At 50.8% G+C, this 16,043-nt stretch overlaps 1 protein-coding gene across 2 annotated transcripts in view; it reads left to right on the plus strand.

Moving 5' to 3' along the window:
• Window positions 1-615: 615 nt before the first annotated feature.
• Window positions 616-16,043, plus strand: part of NKAIN1 (sodium/potassium transporting ATPase interacting 1) — a 59,878-nt gene continuing 44,450 nt past the window's right edge. For both annotated transcript variants that reach the window (XM_054465546.2, XM_063657798.1), the window contains exon 1: window positions 616-744. In XM_054465546.2, the coding sequence (XP_054321521.1) occupies window positions 691-744 (54 nt within the window). In that variant the 5' untranslated portion in view covers window positions 616-690. The remainder of the gene's footprint in view (window positions 745-16,043) is intronic.

Below are 16,043 nucleotides of genomic sequence, written 5' to 3' on the forward strand. Positions count from 1 at the left end.
ATTCACATGACTGCATTTCATCTTCATATCTACACTAAAGAGGCATAATTATTCCTACTTTGTTCATGAGAAAACAGGTCCAGAGAGGTGACGCGATTTGCCCAAGGTCACACAGCGAGTGAGCAGCAAAGTCTGGATTTGACTCAGGGCTGTCGTCCCCTAAGCCCGCACGCACTCTTCCACTTCACTCCCTGCCTCTCCAACCCTCCACCTCCCCTCCCGCGGCCGCCCCGCCCCACCCCTCTGCCGTTCCCCCCTCACTCCCTCCCTGTCGGTGGCGGCGGCGGAGCCACGTGGTGGGGCTGGGAAGCTGCGGCCGACGAGAGCCCGGGCGGCTTCCCGAGCTGGGCAGTGCTGCTCTGCGCTGCGCCGCGCTCGGGGCTCGCTCTCCTTGCTCCGCGCTCCCCTCCAGCCGCCCCGGGGCAGGAGGCGCGCCTGACGGACGGCCCGCCAGACAAAGGAGGCGCGGCTCGCCTGAGCCAGCGCGCGGACGGACGGACCATGGACTCGGAGCGCGGGCGGCCGGCCCCAGCCCTGGGGACCCGACACTCCCGGGCCCGGCCTTAGGCGCCCGGCCCCGCCGCCCCGCGCGCCCAACGGGGAGGACGCGGAGCCCGCGCGGCGCGAGCAGGCGGCGGCCGCGGAGCTAGAAGGGCGCCGCGGCGGGCGGCCCGCGCAGCCCCTGGAGCCATGGGCAAGTGCAGCGGGCGCTGCACGCTGGTCGCCTTCTGCTGCCTGCAGCTGGTAAGCGTCGCGTGCCCAGGCAGTCGGGGCAGGGTGGGGCGCGGCGGGGCGCGGTCCCAGGGAGTGCGGGTGGGGTTGCGTGTGTCTCTGTGTGTGTGTCTGGTGCGTGTGCCCGGGCGGGGGGTGGTCTGGAGTCTCGGAGCGGTCGGGCGGAGCCTGCTCCCGCTGGCCGGGCTGTCTCTTTGTGTGCGCTTCTCGCTGCTGTGCCCGGCGCTCCTCGGGTCCCCAAGTGCGTCCTGTGCGCGAGTCCCCGGCCCGCCCGCACTGTACAAGTGGCCTCCTGTTGGGGGATGCGCTGTGGGACTGTGGCTTGCTGGGACTGGGGGTGTGTTTGAGGCTGATCTGTGGATCCGTTGAGGTCCTGCTGTGTGTTTCCTCTAGATCCCTCGTTTGCATGGGTCTCTCCCTTCCTCTGGGTCTCTGCCTCTGATCACCAACCCCTCTGTGAGCGTTTCTCACAAAGTCTCTGCTCCCGCGTGTGTCTCTCTGGGTTTCTCTTTGGTGTGTCTCTAGATCGCTGACCATTTCTGGTCCATGTTCATCTGTGTTCTGGGATCTTAGACTCCAAGAACCCTCCAATCCTTTGTGCTGTTTCTGCCTCCCTTCACCTTTCTGACAGGGCAGTCCTGGGAAAGGAGAGCCACCTCCCTGGAGAGGGTCACCAGGAGCTGCCAGATCCTGGGCCAGCCTGACCCAGCCTGGACCACACTTCCTGCTTTGGTCTGGCCGCTGTGGCCATGGGGGTTCCATCAGTCATCAGTTCCACCCACCAGAGCAGCTCCTCTGCCGGGGCCAGCAACAGTGGGGGTGGGGACACTTGGGTGCCCCAGGGAGGACCAGAGCATCTGAGGACACTGTGCCTAGCCCCAGCATAGGGAACTCAGGTTCTTGTCTCAGGGAGGAGTGACTGCAGTGGACTAGAAGAAACAGCGCTGCCCTTCAAATCAGGCCCTGGCAGGGGAATTTGGGGGGGTGGTTAAAGAGAGGCAGGGGTCTCCTACCTACCCTAGAGCTGAGATTAAACAACTAGGGAGGTTGAAGCTGTGCTTCTCCTCTAGGCAGAGGTGCATGGGGACCTCCGTCGCCGAACCCAGGTCTGAGAGTGAGCAGCAAGGAGCCTTAGTCCCCCTCATGCTGGACTCCTTGTTCTGGGTTTCCACTCTTGCCTGCATCCATCACGCCCTCCGCACCACAGGAGCCAATGATATTGTAGAGTGAAGCTGTGAGCCTGGACATGCAGACCTCCTCATTCGTCTTGCTTCTCTCCTCCTAGGGACACCAGCTTCAAATATGCCATCCACAGACCTGGCCTGGGCAGTGGTAGAAACAGCCCTAGCTCTGGAGATTGTAGCCCTGCTCCCAGCTGTGGGAGACTGGGCAAGTGACTTCCCCCCACTGGCTGGCCTCAGTCTTCTTATCTGTAAAATGATTATCCCTGAGGATTGCAGAGGGGACTAATTAAGATCAGGTGGAATAGAAACTCCAGAAGGGCAAAGGTTGTCTGTTTTTCTTTATCTACTTTGAGGAACATGAAATGCCAAGAAATGTTTAAACCTTTCAGAGGATTCTTCTGTGTTTGTTAATTTTTAAATTTTAAACTAGGGGTTTTTTTTTAATTAGAAAAGTAATATACGTATATTGTAAAAAATAAATACATACATAATCAAACGGGACAGAAGATAAAAGTTTTCTAGGCCAGGCATCGTGGCTCATGACTGTAACCCCAGCACTTTGGGAGGGCGAGATGGGCAGATCACCTGAGGTCAGGAGTTCGAGATCAGCCTGGCCAACATGATGAAACCCCATCTCTGCTAAAAATACAAAAATTAGTCGGGCGTGGTGGCGCACATCTGTAATCCCAGCTACTCGAGAGGCTGAGACACGAGAATCACTTGAACCTGGGAGGCAGAGGTTGCAGTGAGAGAGATCATGCCGCTGCACTTCAGCCTGGACGACAGAGTGAAACTGTATCTCAAAAAAAAAAAAAAGTTTTCTTCTCTCTATAACTAGACCCCTCCCCAAAGGTGAACCTGTTAACAGTTTGTCCCATGCTCATTCTCTGTTGGTGATAACAACAGTTAGCTTTGGAGAGCCCTTGACTAAGTATCAGGTACTCTTGGAAGCACTTTTCCATGTATTAACTCATTTAATCCTAACAACCCTATGAAGTAACTTGTACGGAATTCTACAGGAACTAGGACCCAGGCTTTGTTTTGGGGGTTTTGTTTTTGTTTTTGTTTGAGACATGAGCTCGCTCTGTCATCCAGGCCAGAGTGCAGTGGTGCAATCATAGCTCACTACAGCCTCGACCTCCCAGGCTCAAACAATCCTCCCACCCCAGCCTTCTGAGTACCTGGGACTACAGGTGCACACCACCATGCCTAGCTAATTTTTTTGTTTTTTAGAGATGGGTCTCACTGTTGTTGCCCAGGCTGGTCTCGAACTCCTGTGGTCAAGCCATGCTCCCACTTCAGCCTCCCAAGTGCTGGGATTATAGGCATGAGCCACCACATCCAGCCAGGATCCAGGCTTTGAATCCAGGCAATTGGCCAGGTCCTCTGTTGCCTTCTTAATTATAAAATAAGTAGTTCTGGCCCTGGAAAGTCTGGGGCCCCATGGGAGGAGCTCATGGCTCTAGAGAGAAATGAAGGTGGTAGAGAGTCTCTCTGCCTCCCACTTTCCGTCCTCCATGGTTCTCCCTTGCTAAGCTAACCCCACTCTTCCACTTAGAGGATCTCACCAGCACTAGAGGCTTGAGTTAGATGAGACCTGGGTGGGATTCTGGTTCTCCCACGTCCCAGCTGGGTGGCTTTGGGCAGCTTGTGAAGGTTGCACAAGATCATTTGTGGGAGGGACTTGAAAATTGCTCTCTGGGCTCTGTTGCACTATCTGGGCTCATTGCAGAGTGGGCCCTCCAGTTGTCACTAACCCCCATGAGCCCCTACTGCCTGATAGCTTCCATAATGTGCCCCGGGATGTTGGAATTCACCAGCCTGAGGGGAGAAGGGAGTCTTGGTTTTCTCATCCAAGGTACTGAAGGGAAAAAAAAAGGCTGTTAAATATCTTTCAGCTGAAAACTTAGGAGGAACTGTGTCATTTTTCTTTCTCAAATGGAGTTTAATCGTTACAATGAATCAGGCCAATTCACAACACTCTTCCTCAGTTGGGATAGATGTGATTTGGGTGATGGAGTGAAGTGTAAGAGTGCCATGGGGTTTAAGGGAAGCAGGTAGGGACTGTGCCTTTCAGATGGATAAGTGTAGGATAGTAGTTAAGTCTCTGGAGTTTGACAGGACAGACCTGGCTTCTGGACCTGCTTCTGTCACTTCCTGGCTGTGCAATTTTGGGCAAGTTGCTTACCCTCTCTGAGCCACATAGTTTTGTCATCTGTTAAATAGAGAGAATATAAAACAGTTCCTAATCCTTAGGATTGTTGTGAGGACTCAGTCCATATAATGAATTTAGCACTGTGCCAGGTACAGAGTGAGTACTCATTAAACTATAGCTTATTGTTATTATCTTAATGATTCATATCATAGGATGTGTCTATGGCATTGTAGCCCAAACATATCCAGGTGGCCCCCTGCACTGTCCTTTGTGGACTGTCCTTTGTGGGAAGTAGCAGGTAGTTGGGCACTGAGCTGAGAGGCAAAAGACCTGGATTCAAGCCCGGCTCTGCTTCTGACATCCTGCAATTTTGGGCAAGTCTCTTTCATACTCTAGGCTTTGGTTTTTCCATCTGTAAAATGGGAGGAATTATTGGTCTGGCTCGCTGGGATCCTGCCAGCTCTACTTGTCAGAAACTCAGGGTGATGCCTGGACTGGCATGTTTTGTTTATTTATTTTTTATTTTTTAGAGATAGGCGTCTTGCTGTGTTGCCCAGGCTGGAGTGCAGTGGCAATCATAACTCACTGCAGCCCCAAATTCCTGAGCTCAAGTGACCTTCCCACCTCAGCCTCTCAAATAGCTGCAGCCTCAAATTCCTGAGCTCAAATGATCCTCCCACTTCAGCCTCTCAAATAGCTGCAGCCTCAAATTCCTGAGCTCAAGTGATCCTCCCACTTCAGCCTCTCAAATAGCTGCAGCCTCAAATTCCTGAGTTCAAGTGATCCTCATACCTCAGCCTCTCAAATAGCTGGGACAACAGGTGCATGTCACCACACCCGGCTTTGGCATGGCAGTTTTGTTGCATCTTGATCCGGTTCCTTTCTGTAGAACATCTTGGGTCCCTTGCTTTCCAGAATTCTTTTTGGTGTATCATCTTGACAACATTATTAACATATTCACCCTCTAATTTTTAATCCCGTGCCTTTTCTCTCTCCTGTCCAAACCCAGCTCTTCCTTGTTCACCTCCTTCCTGAAACCTTACAGGCCACTCTGTTCTTCCTGGAAGGGGATGAACCAGTGAGATTTGCCCTAGGGAATCACCATCAATTTCTTCATCATCATCATTATCATTCCCATTTCAGGAGTCCTGTGCTAAGCACTTTATATGCATTACCTCATTTAACCAAATGAGCATACATATGTAAAGTGCTTGGCAAAGTGCCTAGTACATGTTAAACGATCAATAAACGTTAGCTCTTTTACTGCTTTCATCTTTCTTGTTGCAATTCCACACAGTGGGATAGACGTATTTATTACCCCCTTTTTCAGGTGAGGAAATTGAGGTGCGAAGGGGGTGTGACGTTTGCCTAAGCTCACTAAGCTAGTCAGTGACAGAACCAAGATGCAAGAACTCTTCTGTCTGAACAGAGAGCCACCCTCTCAGCCCCGTGCTACTCTACTGCTCGTGTTTAACCAGTGTCTGACCCCAGACAGGTCCAAGCCTCAGTTTCCTCATCTGAAAATGAAAATGATCATATTTTGGTAGGCTCATTCGTAGTGCCTGCACTGTGAGCCAGTGAGTGCCCGATAATAGATCACTGCCATGGTTGTTCCTGTCCCAGCTCTGTGTGACCTTGGACACACGCATTCACTCCTCTGGCCACAGTTTCTTCCTTTGTAAAAGAGGAAGAGTCATCTCTAGCTCACAGAGTTGTAGAAAGGGCTTCCTTGGCCAGGTACCAGACACATAGTAGGTACTCAGAAAAATGTTGGTTTCATTCTTTTCCCTTCTAGAAAGCTCTTTGCTTTCTGGAAGGTGGGGGCGGGGGGCAGGATGTAGCTTCCAGCTGAGCTGTGAGTAATGGTGTGAAACATGGTCAACCTGATTGATGTCGTTATTAGCAATAGTGACGGCGAAGACCAGAGGGAGATGGGCTCCAGCAGGGGCCTGCACTCTGGAGCAGCTGCAGCTGCAAGCTCACGGCTTCCTTGGGAGGGTCTGGTTCTGCCTTGGGTGCTTGGGGTCCTTGGGCCAGGTATCAGAGTCAGGAGCGTGAAATTATGCAAGCCACTGGCCCCTTTTGTTCCTCATACCCCTTTGGACAGAGTTGGCAGGGATGATCAACTCCCTTTTGTGAATGAACAGACTGAAGCCAAACTGCCCTCAAGGCCCTTATGAGATGGGCGGAGCAGGGTAGAATGGAGAAGAAGGCCTCCAGGGAACCTGGTGATGGCCCTGGTTCTCCTCCTTTGTAAGGGTAGGTGAGTGGATGGTTTTTAAATAAGCAGCCCATAAATGGCAGCTTCTCTGAGATCTGGCACAGGGGCTAGGAGCACTACATCTGGGATCAGGCCTTGCTTTGTGACTCCCAGGAAGTCCTGCACCCTCTCTGAGTCTCTGCCTTCTTACTTACAAAGTAGTCAGAAGAACAGCTTCTACCCCACGAACGAGCCCATGGCAGTTTGGGGAATTCGCAAGCTGATGCCCGGATAGCCAAGTACGGTCCCTGGCCTAGGAAAGTACTCTCCAGGGCTAGCTATGATTTGCCTTGAGACTTGGACAAGTCACGTCAGCCCCATCTCTGCCTGTATTAGAGGATTTCGTGATCAGGGTCATTCCCACAAACACTGCAGCTCTTCTTTATGTGGAAAATATGGGGCTGAGTGGGAAATTAACATAATGAGAATTTCTTTTTGTTTGGTGTCTGCTATGAGCCAGGCATTGTACTAGGCATTTTATATATGTCTCTTGCTACTGTGTGGCTTATCCGTGGCTGCATAAATGATAGGTACAGAATGAGTATTCAAACTCAGATTTGGGACTCCACAGCTTCTCCCTGCATGCCCCATTGCCCCCTGCTGGTATTGTGGGACGCTGGAGTGGAAGCAGGTGGAGAAATCCAAACCTTTCCTCAGCCACAGGGCTTGTTACCAGATGCCAGATCTAATTGCTTACACAGATGCCCCCTCTCCCCATTCTACCCACCCCCAAGCTCTGTGCTGGACTTAAAAGAGCTGTGATGCATGGCTGGGCGCGGTGGCTCACACCTGTAATCCCAGCACTTTGGGAGGCCGAGGCAGGTGGATCACTTGAGGTCAGGAGTTCGAAACCAGCCTGGCCAACATGGTGAAACTCCATCTCTATTAAAAATACAAAAAATTAGCCAAGCATGGTGATGGGCACCTGTAATTTCAACTACTCGGGAGGCTGAGGCAGGAGAATCATTTGAACCCGGGAGGTGGAGGTTGCAGTGAGCCAAGGAGCTGTGATAACAGATTGAGAAAACCAGGGAATAAACTAACCTGTATCTACAACTGATCCATCCTCATAACAACTCTATGAGATAGATGTGGTTTTTATACCCATTAACTGATGGGCATACTGAGGCTCAGAAGAGTAAAATGACATCTCTCCAAGGAAACAGGAGATAATAGTCTGAGCCTCAGAGTAGTCATCAAGGGGAAAGGGTTTGAGAACAATTGTTATAAAATCTGGACCAAGCAGAGATAGTCAGCTCTGATCACTGGAACATGTTGTCTCTTCTAGTCAGTCCTTTTATTTTTTATTTTCTATTTTTTTATTCTATGTGGTAGGAGATTCCCAAACTACTCTCCTCTAGTATTAAGGAGAGATGGGTGACAGGAAGGCAGACTAAGGCTACAGGTGTATTTTTAAAAACTAGTTCCAGGCCAGGCGCGGTGGCTCACACCTGTAATCTCAGCATTTTGGGAAGGCAAGGTGGAAGAATCGCTTGAGTCCAGGAGTTTGAGACCAGCCTGGGGAACATAGTGAGACCGCCCCCCGCCCGCATATATATATAAAAGAAGTAGGCCGGACACGGTGGCTCATGCCTGTAATCCCAACACTCTGGGAGGCTGAGACAGGTGGATCACCTGAGGTCGAGAGTTCGAGACCAGCCTGACCAACATGGTGAAACCCCGTCTCTACTAAAAATACAAAATTAGCCAGGCATGGTAGCTCATGCCTGTAATCCCAGCTACTCAGGAGGCTGAGGCAGGAGAATTGCTTGAACCTGGGAGGCAGAGGTTGTGGTGCGCCAAGATCATGCCATTGCATTCCAGCTTGGGCAACAAGAGCAAAACTCCGTCTCAAAAAAAGAAAAAAAAAAAAAGTAAAAAGTTAGCTGGGCATGGTAGCATACACCTGTGGTCCCAGCTACTGAGGCAGAGGGGAGGATTGCTTTTGCCCAGGAGGTTGAGGCTGCGGTGAGCCATGATTGCACCACTGCACTACAGCCTGGGCAACACAGTGAGATCCTGTCTCAAAAAAAATAAAAAAATAAAAAAAAGTAAGCTAGTTCCAGCCAAGCACAAAGAGACAAACTTCAGATGTTCTTACTTATTTGTGCGAGCTAAAAATTAAAACAATTGAACTCGCCGGGCGCAGTAATCCCGGCGATTACGCTTGTAATCCTGGCACTTTGGGAGGCCGAGGCGGGCGGATCACAAGGTCAGAAGATCAAGACCATCCTGGCTAACACCATGAAACCCTGTCTCTACTAAAAAATACAAAAAAGTAGCCAGGCGTGGGGGCGGGCGCCTGTAGTTCCAGCTACTCGGGAGGCTGAGGCAGGAGAGTGGCATGAACCCAGGAGGCAGAGCTTGCAGTGAGCCGAGATGGTGCCACTGCACTCCAGCCTGGGTGACAGAGCGAGACTCCATCTCAAAAACAGCAACAACAACAACAAAAACAATTGAACTTATGGAGATAGTGTGTAGAATGAGGAGGTTGGGCACGGTGGGTGACGCCTGTAATCCCAGCACTTTGGGAGGCCAAGGTGGGTGGATTGCTTGAGCTCAGGAGTTGGAGACCAGCCTGGGTAACATGGCAAGACCCTGCATCTATTAAAAAAAAAAAAAAAAAAAGTAGAATAAGGACTACCAGAGGCTGGGAAAGGTAGTCGGGGAGTGGGGAGGTTGTATAAAAACATGGTTAGATAGGATGAATAAATCTTGTCTTTGATAGAACAACAGTGTGACTACAGTCAACGAAATTTACTGTACATTTAAAATAACTGGATGGTGCAGTGGCTTACACCTGTAATCCCAGCACTCTGGGAGGCCAAGGCGGGTGGATTACTTGAGGTCAGGAGTTTGAGACCAGCCTGGCCAACATGGTGAAACCCCATCTGTACTAAAAATACAAAAAATTAGCTGGGCATGGTGGCGGGCACCTGTAATCCCAGCTACTCAGGAGGCTGAGACAGGAGAATCACTTGAACCTGGGAGGCAGAGGTTGCAGTGAGCCGAGATCGTGCCACTACACTCCAGCCTGGGCAAGGAGCAAAACTCCGTCTCAAAAAATAAATAAGTAAAAATAACCCAGAGTATGATTGGATTATTTGTAACACAAAGAAAGGATAAATGCTTGATTTGCCCTGATGTGACTATTGCACAGTGGATGCCTATATCAAAATATCTCATGTGCCCCATAAATATATATACCTACTATGTGCCCACAAAAATTAAAAATTAAAAACATTTTTTAAATTGAACACTAGATCCAGGCCATGGGGGAGAGCTGGGTTTAGGCCCAGGAAGCCAAGTCCCAGTGCTTTGCCTGGCTTTCCCTGCCCTGGCCTGGAGAGGGATGTCGATTGATTCAGAGATGAGGGAGAGCTTCAGACAGCAAAGCAAACTTCCCCTGGAGGCACTGAATGAGCACTAAGGTTTTAGAAGAGATGTTAAGTGTGGTTGCAGGTTTTCCTGATTTACATTGGCCTCCTGGCCCCTCTCAAAGCAGCTGACAAATCCAGAGACAAGGAGGTGGACTGGGAATCGGGAAGAACCCGGGCTTTGGGGTCAGGCTGGGATTTTAGTTCCAGCTTTTCCTCTTTGTAGCTGGATGACCTTGGGCAAGAAGACACCTAACCTCTCTGAGCTTCCACTTGCACTTCTCTAAATCAGGATAATAATCATCTACTTCAGAGAGTTGTTGGGAGCCTCCTTTGAAATAAAACGTGCGGAGTGGGAGCTCACAAAGGGGGTACACGCTTGAATGCCCAGGAAATGAGGCTGCAGATTCTGCAAATCCGAGTACTGTGGGGTAGGAAATGAGATGACTCCCCTTTCTCAATGAATGGAAGGCTCAAGCTGGAGCAGCAGTTCTTCTTTATCTGTGTGGTCCTGGCATTGCTGGACCGTGGTCTTCTCTTCTGTAAAATGGGAATAATAATAGCACCCACCTCATAGGACTGTAATGAGGGCAACCTGAGATAATGCAGGGAGAGCCGTGGGTACAGGCTGCCACTCACTAAGATGGATTCAAAGATGAAGGCGTGGCCTCTGTGGGCCTCTGTCTTGCTCTGTATGGGGAAAAGCTTGGACTCACCATCTCAAAGGACCCTTCCAGCTCTGAGTCAGTAATGAGCTCCCTCTTTTCCCAGGTGGAGGTCAGAGGTGCTGCCTGGCTCACCTTGTTGCAGGCAGTGGTGACTGATGGAGTGTCAGGGCCTGGGGACAGGAGGAGACTTCTGCCTCTGATGGCTTGCTCAAGACTTTACACCTGGGTGTCAGGTTGTCAGGGACTCTGGTGACCTCATCTTTCTTCTGTCTGTCTGTCTGTCTGTCTGGTGAGCTGAGATCATGCCATTGCACTCCAGCCTGGGTAACAAGAGCAAAACTCCATCTCAAAAAAAGAAAAAAAAAAAAAGTAAAAGATTAGCTGGGCATGGTAGCATGCACCTGTCGTACCAGCTACTGAAGCAGAGGGGAGGATTGCTTTTGCCCCAGAGGTTGAGGCTGCAGTGAGCCATAATTGTACCACTGCACTACAGCCTGGGCAACACAGGCTGCACTGCTCCCACCCCAGATGCCCATGTAGCATATTTTGATTGTAAGATCAAGTCTCAAACTACAGAGATTTAGAGCTGGGAGGCTTGTGGCCCATCACTCACCTCTAGCTCACCATAGGTGAGCTTCCTGAACTACACAAAGACTAATACTCTTGGGTCGGAGAGTGAGAATTGCCTCCAGCTAGCTCTACCTGGAGTTGAATCCAGCAAATATTTATCAAGCACACACAAACTGCCATGCATGATTCTAGGTGTGGAGTCACCTTAGGGTATGAAACGCCCTCAGCCGCAAGACAGAATCCCTGGGTTCTAGTACTCACTGCTGTGCAACTTTGAGTTGGGCCTGGCGTTCTCTGGGCCTCATTTATCACAGCCTATGAAGTGGGAAATGAGAGGAGAGTACTGAACTCTGTTAGTGGCTTTTAGACTCTCCAGAGGCTCTGCAGGGGTCGGGGCTGATAACCAGGTGGTGAGTTTCCTGTCCCAGGCAGTGGGATTTATGTGTGGCCAGGCATGGTGGCTCATACCTATAATCCCAGCACTCTGGGAGGCTGAGGCCGAAGGATGACTTGAGGCCAGGAGTTCAAGACCAGCCTGGGCAACATAGTAAGATCCTATCTCTAAAAAAAATTTTTTTTAATTAGCTGGGCATGGTGGTGCCAGCCTGTGGTCCTAGCTACTGAGGTGGCTGTGGTAGGATGATCACTTGAGCCCAGGAGGTCAAGTGTGCAGTGAGCCGAGATCATACCGCCGCACTCCAGCCTCAAAAAAAGAAAAAAAGCAAGAAAGAATTTATGTGTAGGTCGGATGACTGCTTGGACATGTAATGGATCTAGTGATGACCCAGATCCCTTGGAACCACTCAATGCTGGTTCTAGGTCCTGAGAGGACAGTGCTAACAGCACACAGTGATATCTATAATTATGAACATTTCTGTGAGCTCACCATGTCCCCTCTCCTTAGCATACTCCTTCCCACCCCCTACCTCAAATCACAGGGCCTGGTGAGCTCATGGTACAGGCAGTAGGGGAAATGGAAATCTATAGGCATTTTATCCCTTTTCCTGCTCTGGCCACCCCTTGCCCTAGAAGGGCAAAAATTCTGAGATTTTCAGGATAAGGATTGGTTCCTTAGCCTGCTTTTTGGGAGGAGGTGGGCATGTTCCGCAGCCCCAGCCTGAACCAGAGATGTGGGTTTTCAATTACACAATTAAATGCACAATTAGGCATAATTACCAGTGCTCAGAGCCCGAGACTGCTCATAATAGGCGTGTAATCTACTGCAGCCTCTGTTTATACTACTCAGCGCGCTCCCTAATGATGCCAGGATGCCTTCACACTGCACTGTTGCCGTGGAGACAAGCCCGCCACCACCATGCAAAGCTGACAAATGGTGTTCTGGTCCTGGGCCTTTGGATTGTTTCTGAGGCTTCTAACAGCCAGCACTGGAGTGGAGGGGCTGGCCAGGGGGGGCAGGAAGGTGGGGCAACCCTCCCTGGACTCTGACACACCCCACTGCTTCAGGCCAGCGTTGAAGCCACCAGGGAGGACGGGGAGGGGAGCATCAGCCACCTCTCACCCCCAGAGTCCTGAAGCCATGAGCAGGATGGCCTGGGGCCATGAAAGGTCTTGTGGTTATCCATTCACACATTTCACACTATCATGGAATCAAAGGTCTGAACAGGGGGTCCTGCCTACACCAGGTTCGTAGATAGGCCTGGCTCTGCTGTGAACTGGCTCTGTGACCTTGGGCAAGTCCTTGGCCCTCTTGGGGGCTCTGCTTCCCCGTATATAAAATGGACTGCAGAGTCTCTGCACATGGCATAGTCTAATAGAGAAGATTTACTGAGCACTTATGACCCACCTCATTCTGCTGTAACTGCTTTACCTGGAGTGGCTCATTCATCCGCATGGCACCCTGTGGGGTGGGCACAGCTACCACCTCTATTTCACCGAAGGAGAATCTGAGGCTGAGAGCAGTCACATCCAGCAGTGGCAGAGCTGCGCAAACCCAGGTCTCGCCCTTAACCCCAATGCCACGTGGCTTCACACGTGCCACCTGAGGTCATCCTCACAACAGCCCTAGAGGTGGAACTTTGTCACACGCATTTCCGTTTCCTAGATGAGGACTCTGAGGCTCAGAGAACTGAAGTCACTTGGCCAAAGTCACGCGACGAGGCAGCAGCAGAGCAGAGTCTGGCTGGTGCCAATAGCCAGGGTTCCTACCTTTGGCTTCTTAGTGGAACTCATAAAGGGGTAAAAAGATTTCCTTTGGCTGGGCACAGTGGTTCACACCTGTAATCCTAGCACTTTGGGAGGCCAAGGCAGGCAGATCACTTGAGGCCAGGAGTTTGAGAACAGCCTGGCCAACATGGTGAAATCCCGTCTCTACTAAAAATACAAAAATTAGCTGGGTGTGGTGGCGTGCACCTGTAATCCCAGCTATTCGGGAGGCTGAGGCACAAGAATCACCTTGAACCCGAGAGGCGGAGGTTGCAGTGAGATGAGATTGTACCACTGCACTCCAGTCTGGGCAACAGAGCAAGACTGTATCTCCAAAAAAAATGATTTTCTGGCTGGGTGCGGTGGCTCACGCCTGTAATCCCAGCACTTTGGGAGATGGAGGCGGGCAGGTTACCTGAGGTCGAGAGTTCAAGAACAGCCTGGCTAACATGGTGAAACCCCATCTCTACTTAATATACAAAATTAGCTGGGTGTGGTGGTGCACGCCTGTAATCCCAGCTACTCCAGAGGCTGGCCGAGGCAGGAGAATTGCTTGAACCCTGGAGGCGGCGGTTGCAGTAAACCAGGATCGTGCCACTGCACTCCAACCTTAGCAACAGTGAGACTCGGTCTCAAAAAAAAAAAAAAAAAAAGATTTTCTTCAACAAGCACATACCATGGAGCCCCGATATCCCCATCTGGCCTGGCCCCAGCCACCGAGGAGTCAAGGAATCCCGGGGTCCCTCAGACCCAGCACTTCACTTTGATCTTGAAGGAAATTTTGGTCTAGCTCTTCCTCTATCAGCTCACCCCCACCTTGGTCACCAGAAGCGGGGCTTGTTTTTACAGGATTTTTTTTTTTTTGCTCCATTTCTCTGTAATTCAGCACATTATTTATGGATACCTACTATGTGCCAGCCCCTGGGGACACAGATGGATCAGACAGTGGGTTCAAATCCTGGTGCTTAATGCAGGATGCTGGGCAAGTTGCTTGACGTCTCTATACCTTGGTTTCTTCATCTGTAATGAAGGTGACAGCCTGTTCCTTGCAGGGTTGTTGGCAATGTTAGCAATAACAACTACCACTTATCAAATACTATGTGCCAGGCAGTCATCTAAACCTCTTATATTCCCTGGGTGAACCTTCATAACATAATCTGTCATTCCCATTTAACAGATGAAGCAACTTAAGGCTCAAGAAGCATAAGTTGAGGGAGGTAAGTGGCAGAGCAGACACCTGAGTCCAGAGCCCTTGCTCTTCCCCACCCAGTGTCCCACCAGCCTGGAGGTGGCAGTCACCGAAATGTGAGTTTCTCCCACCTCTTCCCTACAGCCTACAGCCAGCTTCTCCTGGAGGAATGAGGCATTTGAATGGAGGGGTAATCTGAGGGAGGCAGTGCCCACCTGAGAGGGGCATAGCCCAAGACTCTATCTGGCTGGATGAGTCCCCCCGGACATCTTAAATTCTAGGTTTTCTGAGAGGGGGGCTCTCACACATCACCTCCACCTTCACACCATGTAGCTGGGAAAACTGAAGTCCAGAAATGAGGCGTGGTGGCTCACACCTGTAATCTCAACATTTTGGGAGGCCAAGGTGGGTGGATCACTTGAGGCCAGGAGTTCAAGACCAGCCAGGCCAAGAGTGCAAACGCTGTCTCTACTAAAAATACAAAAATTAGCCAGGCATGTTGGTGAGTGCCTGTAGTCCCAGCCACTCAGCTGGGTGAGGCATGAGAATCACTTGAACCTAGGAGGCAGAAGTTGCAGTGAGCCGAGATTGCAGCACTGCACTCCAGCCTGGGCAACAGAGTAAGACTCTGTCTTAAAAAAAAAAAAAAAAAAAAAAAAGGCCGGGCGTGGTGGCTCACGCCTGTGATCCCAGCACTTTGGGAGGCTGAGGTGGGCAGATCATGAGATCAGGAGATCAAGACCATCCTGCCCAACATGGTGAAACCCCATCTCTACTAAAAATACAAAAATTAGCCAGGCGTGGTGGCGGGTGCCTGTAGTCCCAGCTACTCGGGGGGCTGAGGCAGGAGAATCGCTTGAACCCAGGAGGTGGAGCTTGCAGTGAGCCGAGATTGCACCACTGCACTCCAGCCTGGCAACGAAGTGAGACTCCGTCTCAAAAAAAAAAAAAAAAGAAATGGGCTATGGCTTGCCCAAGACCACAGTCTAAGTCAAGGGTATTTGATCCACAAATCTCCAAGTGCAGTGTCCGCTGGCTTCGGGTCCCACTCTCAACTCTACCCTTGTCAGGTGGGCACTGCCCCCCTCAGGTTGCCCCTCCATCCAAATGCCTCATCCTCCAAGAAAAGCTGGCCACCCTCCAAGAGAGGAGGCACTAGGGAAGAGGCGGGAGGAACCCACATTTGGTTGACTGTCACCTCCGTGCTGGTGGGACACTGGGTGGGGAAGAGCAAGGGCTCTGGATCCAGGTGCCTTCTCTGCCACTCACTGGCTCTGAGGCCCTGGGCAGGGCACTTACGCTTCATGAGCCTCATGTTGCTTCATCTATTAGGAAACTTGTTGTTAACTTCCGTTTATCCCCTACCAGTCTGTTGGAGACGAACATTTGGGGGCTGTGGTATGTTTCTGTGTTTGTATGTACAGCTAGCTGGTCCCCAGCTTACAGTGGTTCAACATGGTTTTTTGACTTACGATGGGTTTATTGGGATGTGGAATGTATTTTAGATTTAGGATGGGTTGATTGGGACATGGCCCCATCATAAGTCAAGGAGCATCTGTATTCGAAACTGCACACTGCTGCATGCCCCAGCATTTGTGGGGCAGACACTGGCACGTAGAGATTTGTGGATCAATAAACATCCCTTCCTGCTTCCTCCCTGTTCATTTATTCATGAACTCTGAACTCCTTGGCTCCAGAGAAACTGCCTGGAAGAAAGCAATTAGAGCATAATTAGAACCACTCCT

This window comes from Pongo pygmaeus, chromosome 1 (genome assembly GCF_028885625.2).
Source record: "Pongo pygmaeus isolate AG05252 chromosome 1, NHGRI_mPonPyg2-v2.0_pri, whole genome shotgun sequence".
In the NCBI taxonomy this organism is placed as follows: domain Eukaryota; kingdom Metazoa; phylum Chordata; class Mammalia; order Primates; family Hominidae; genus Pongo; species Pongo pygmaeus.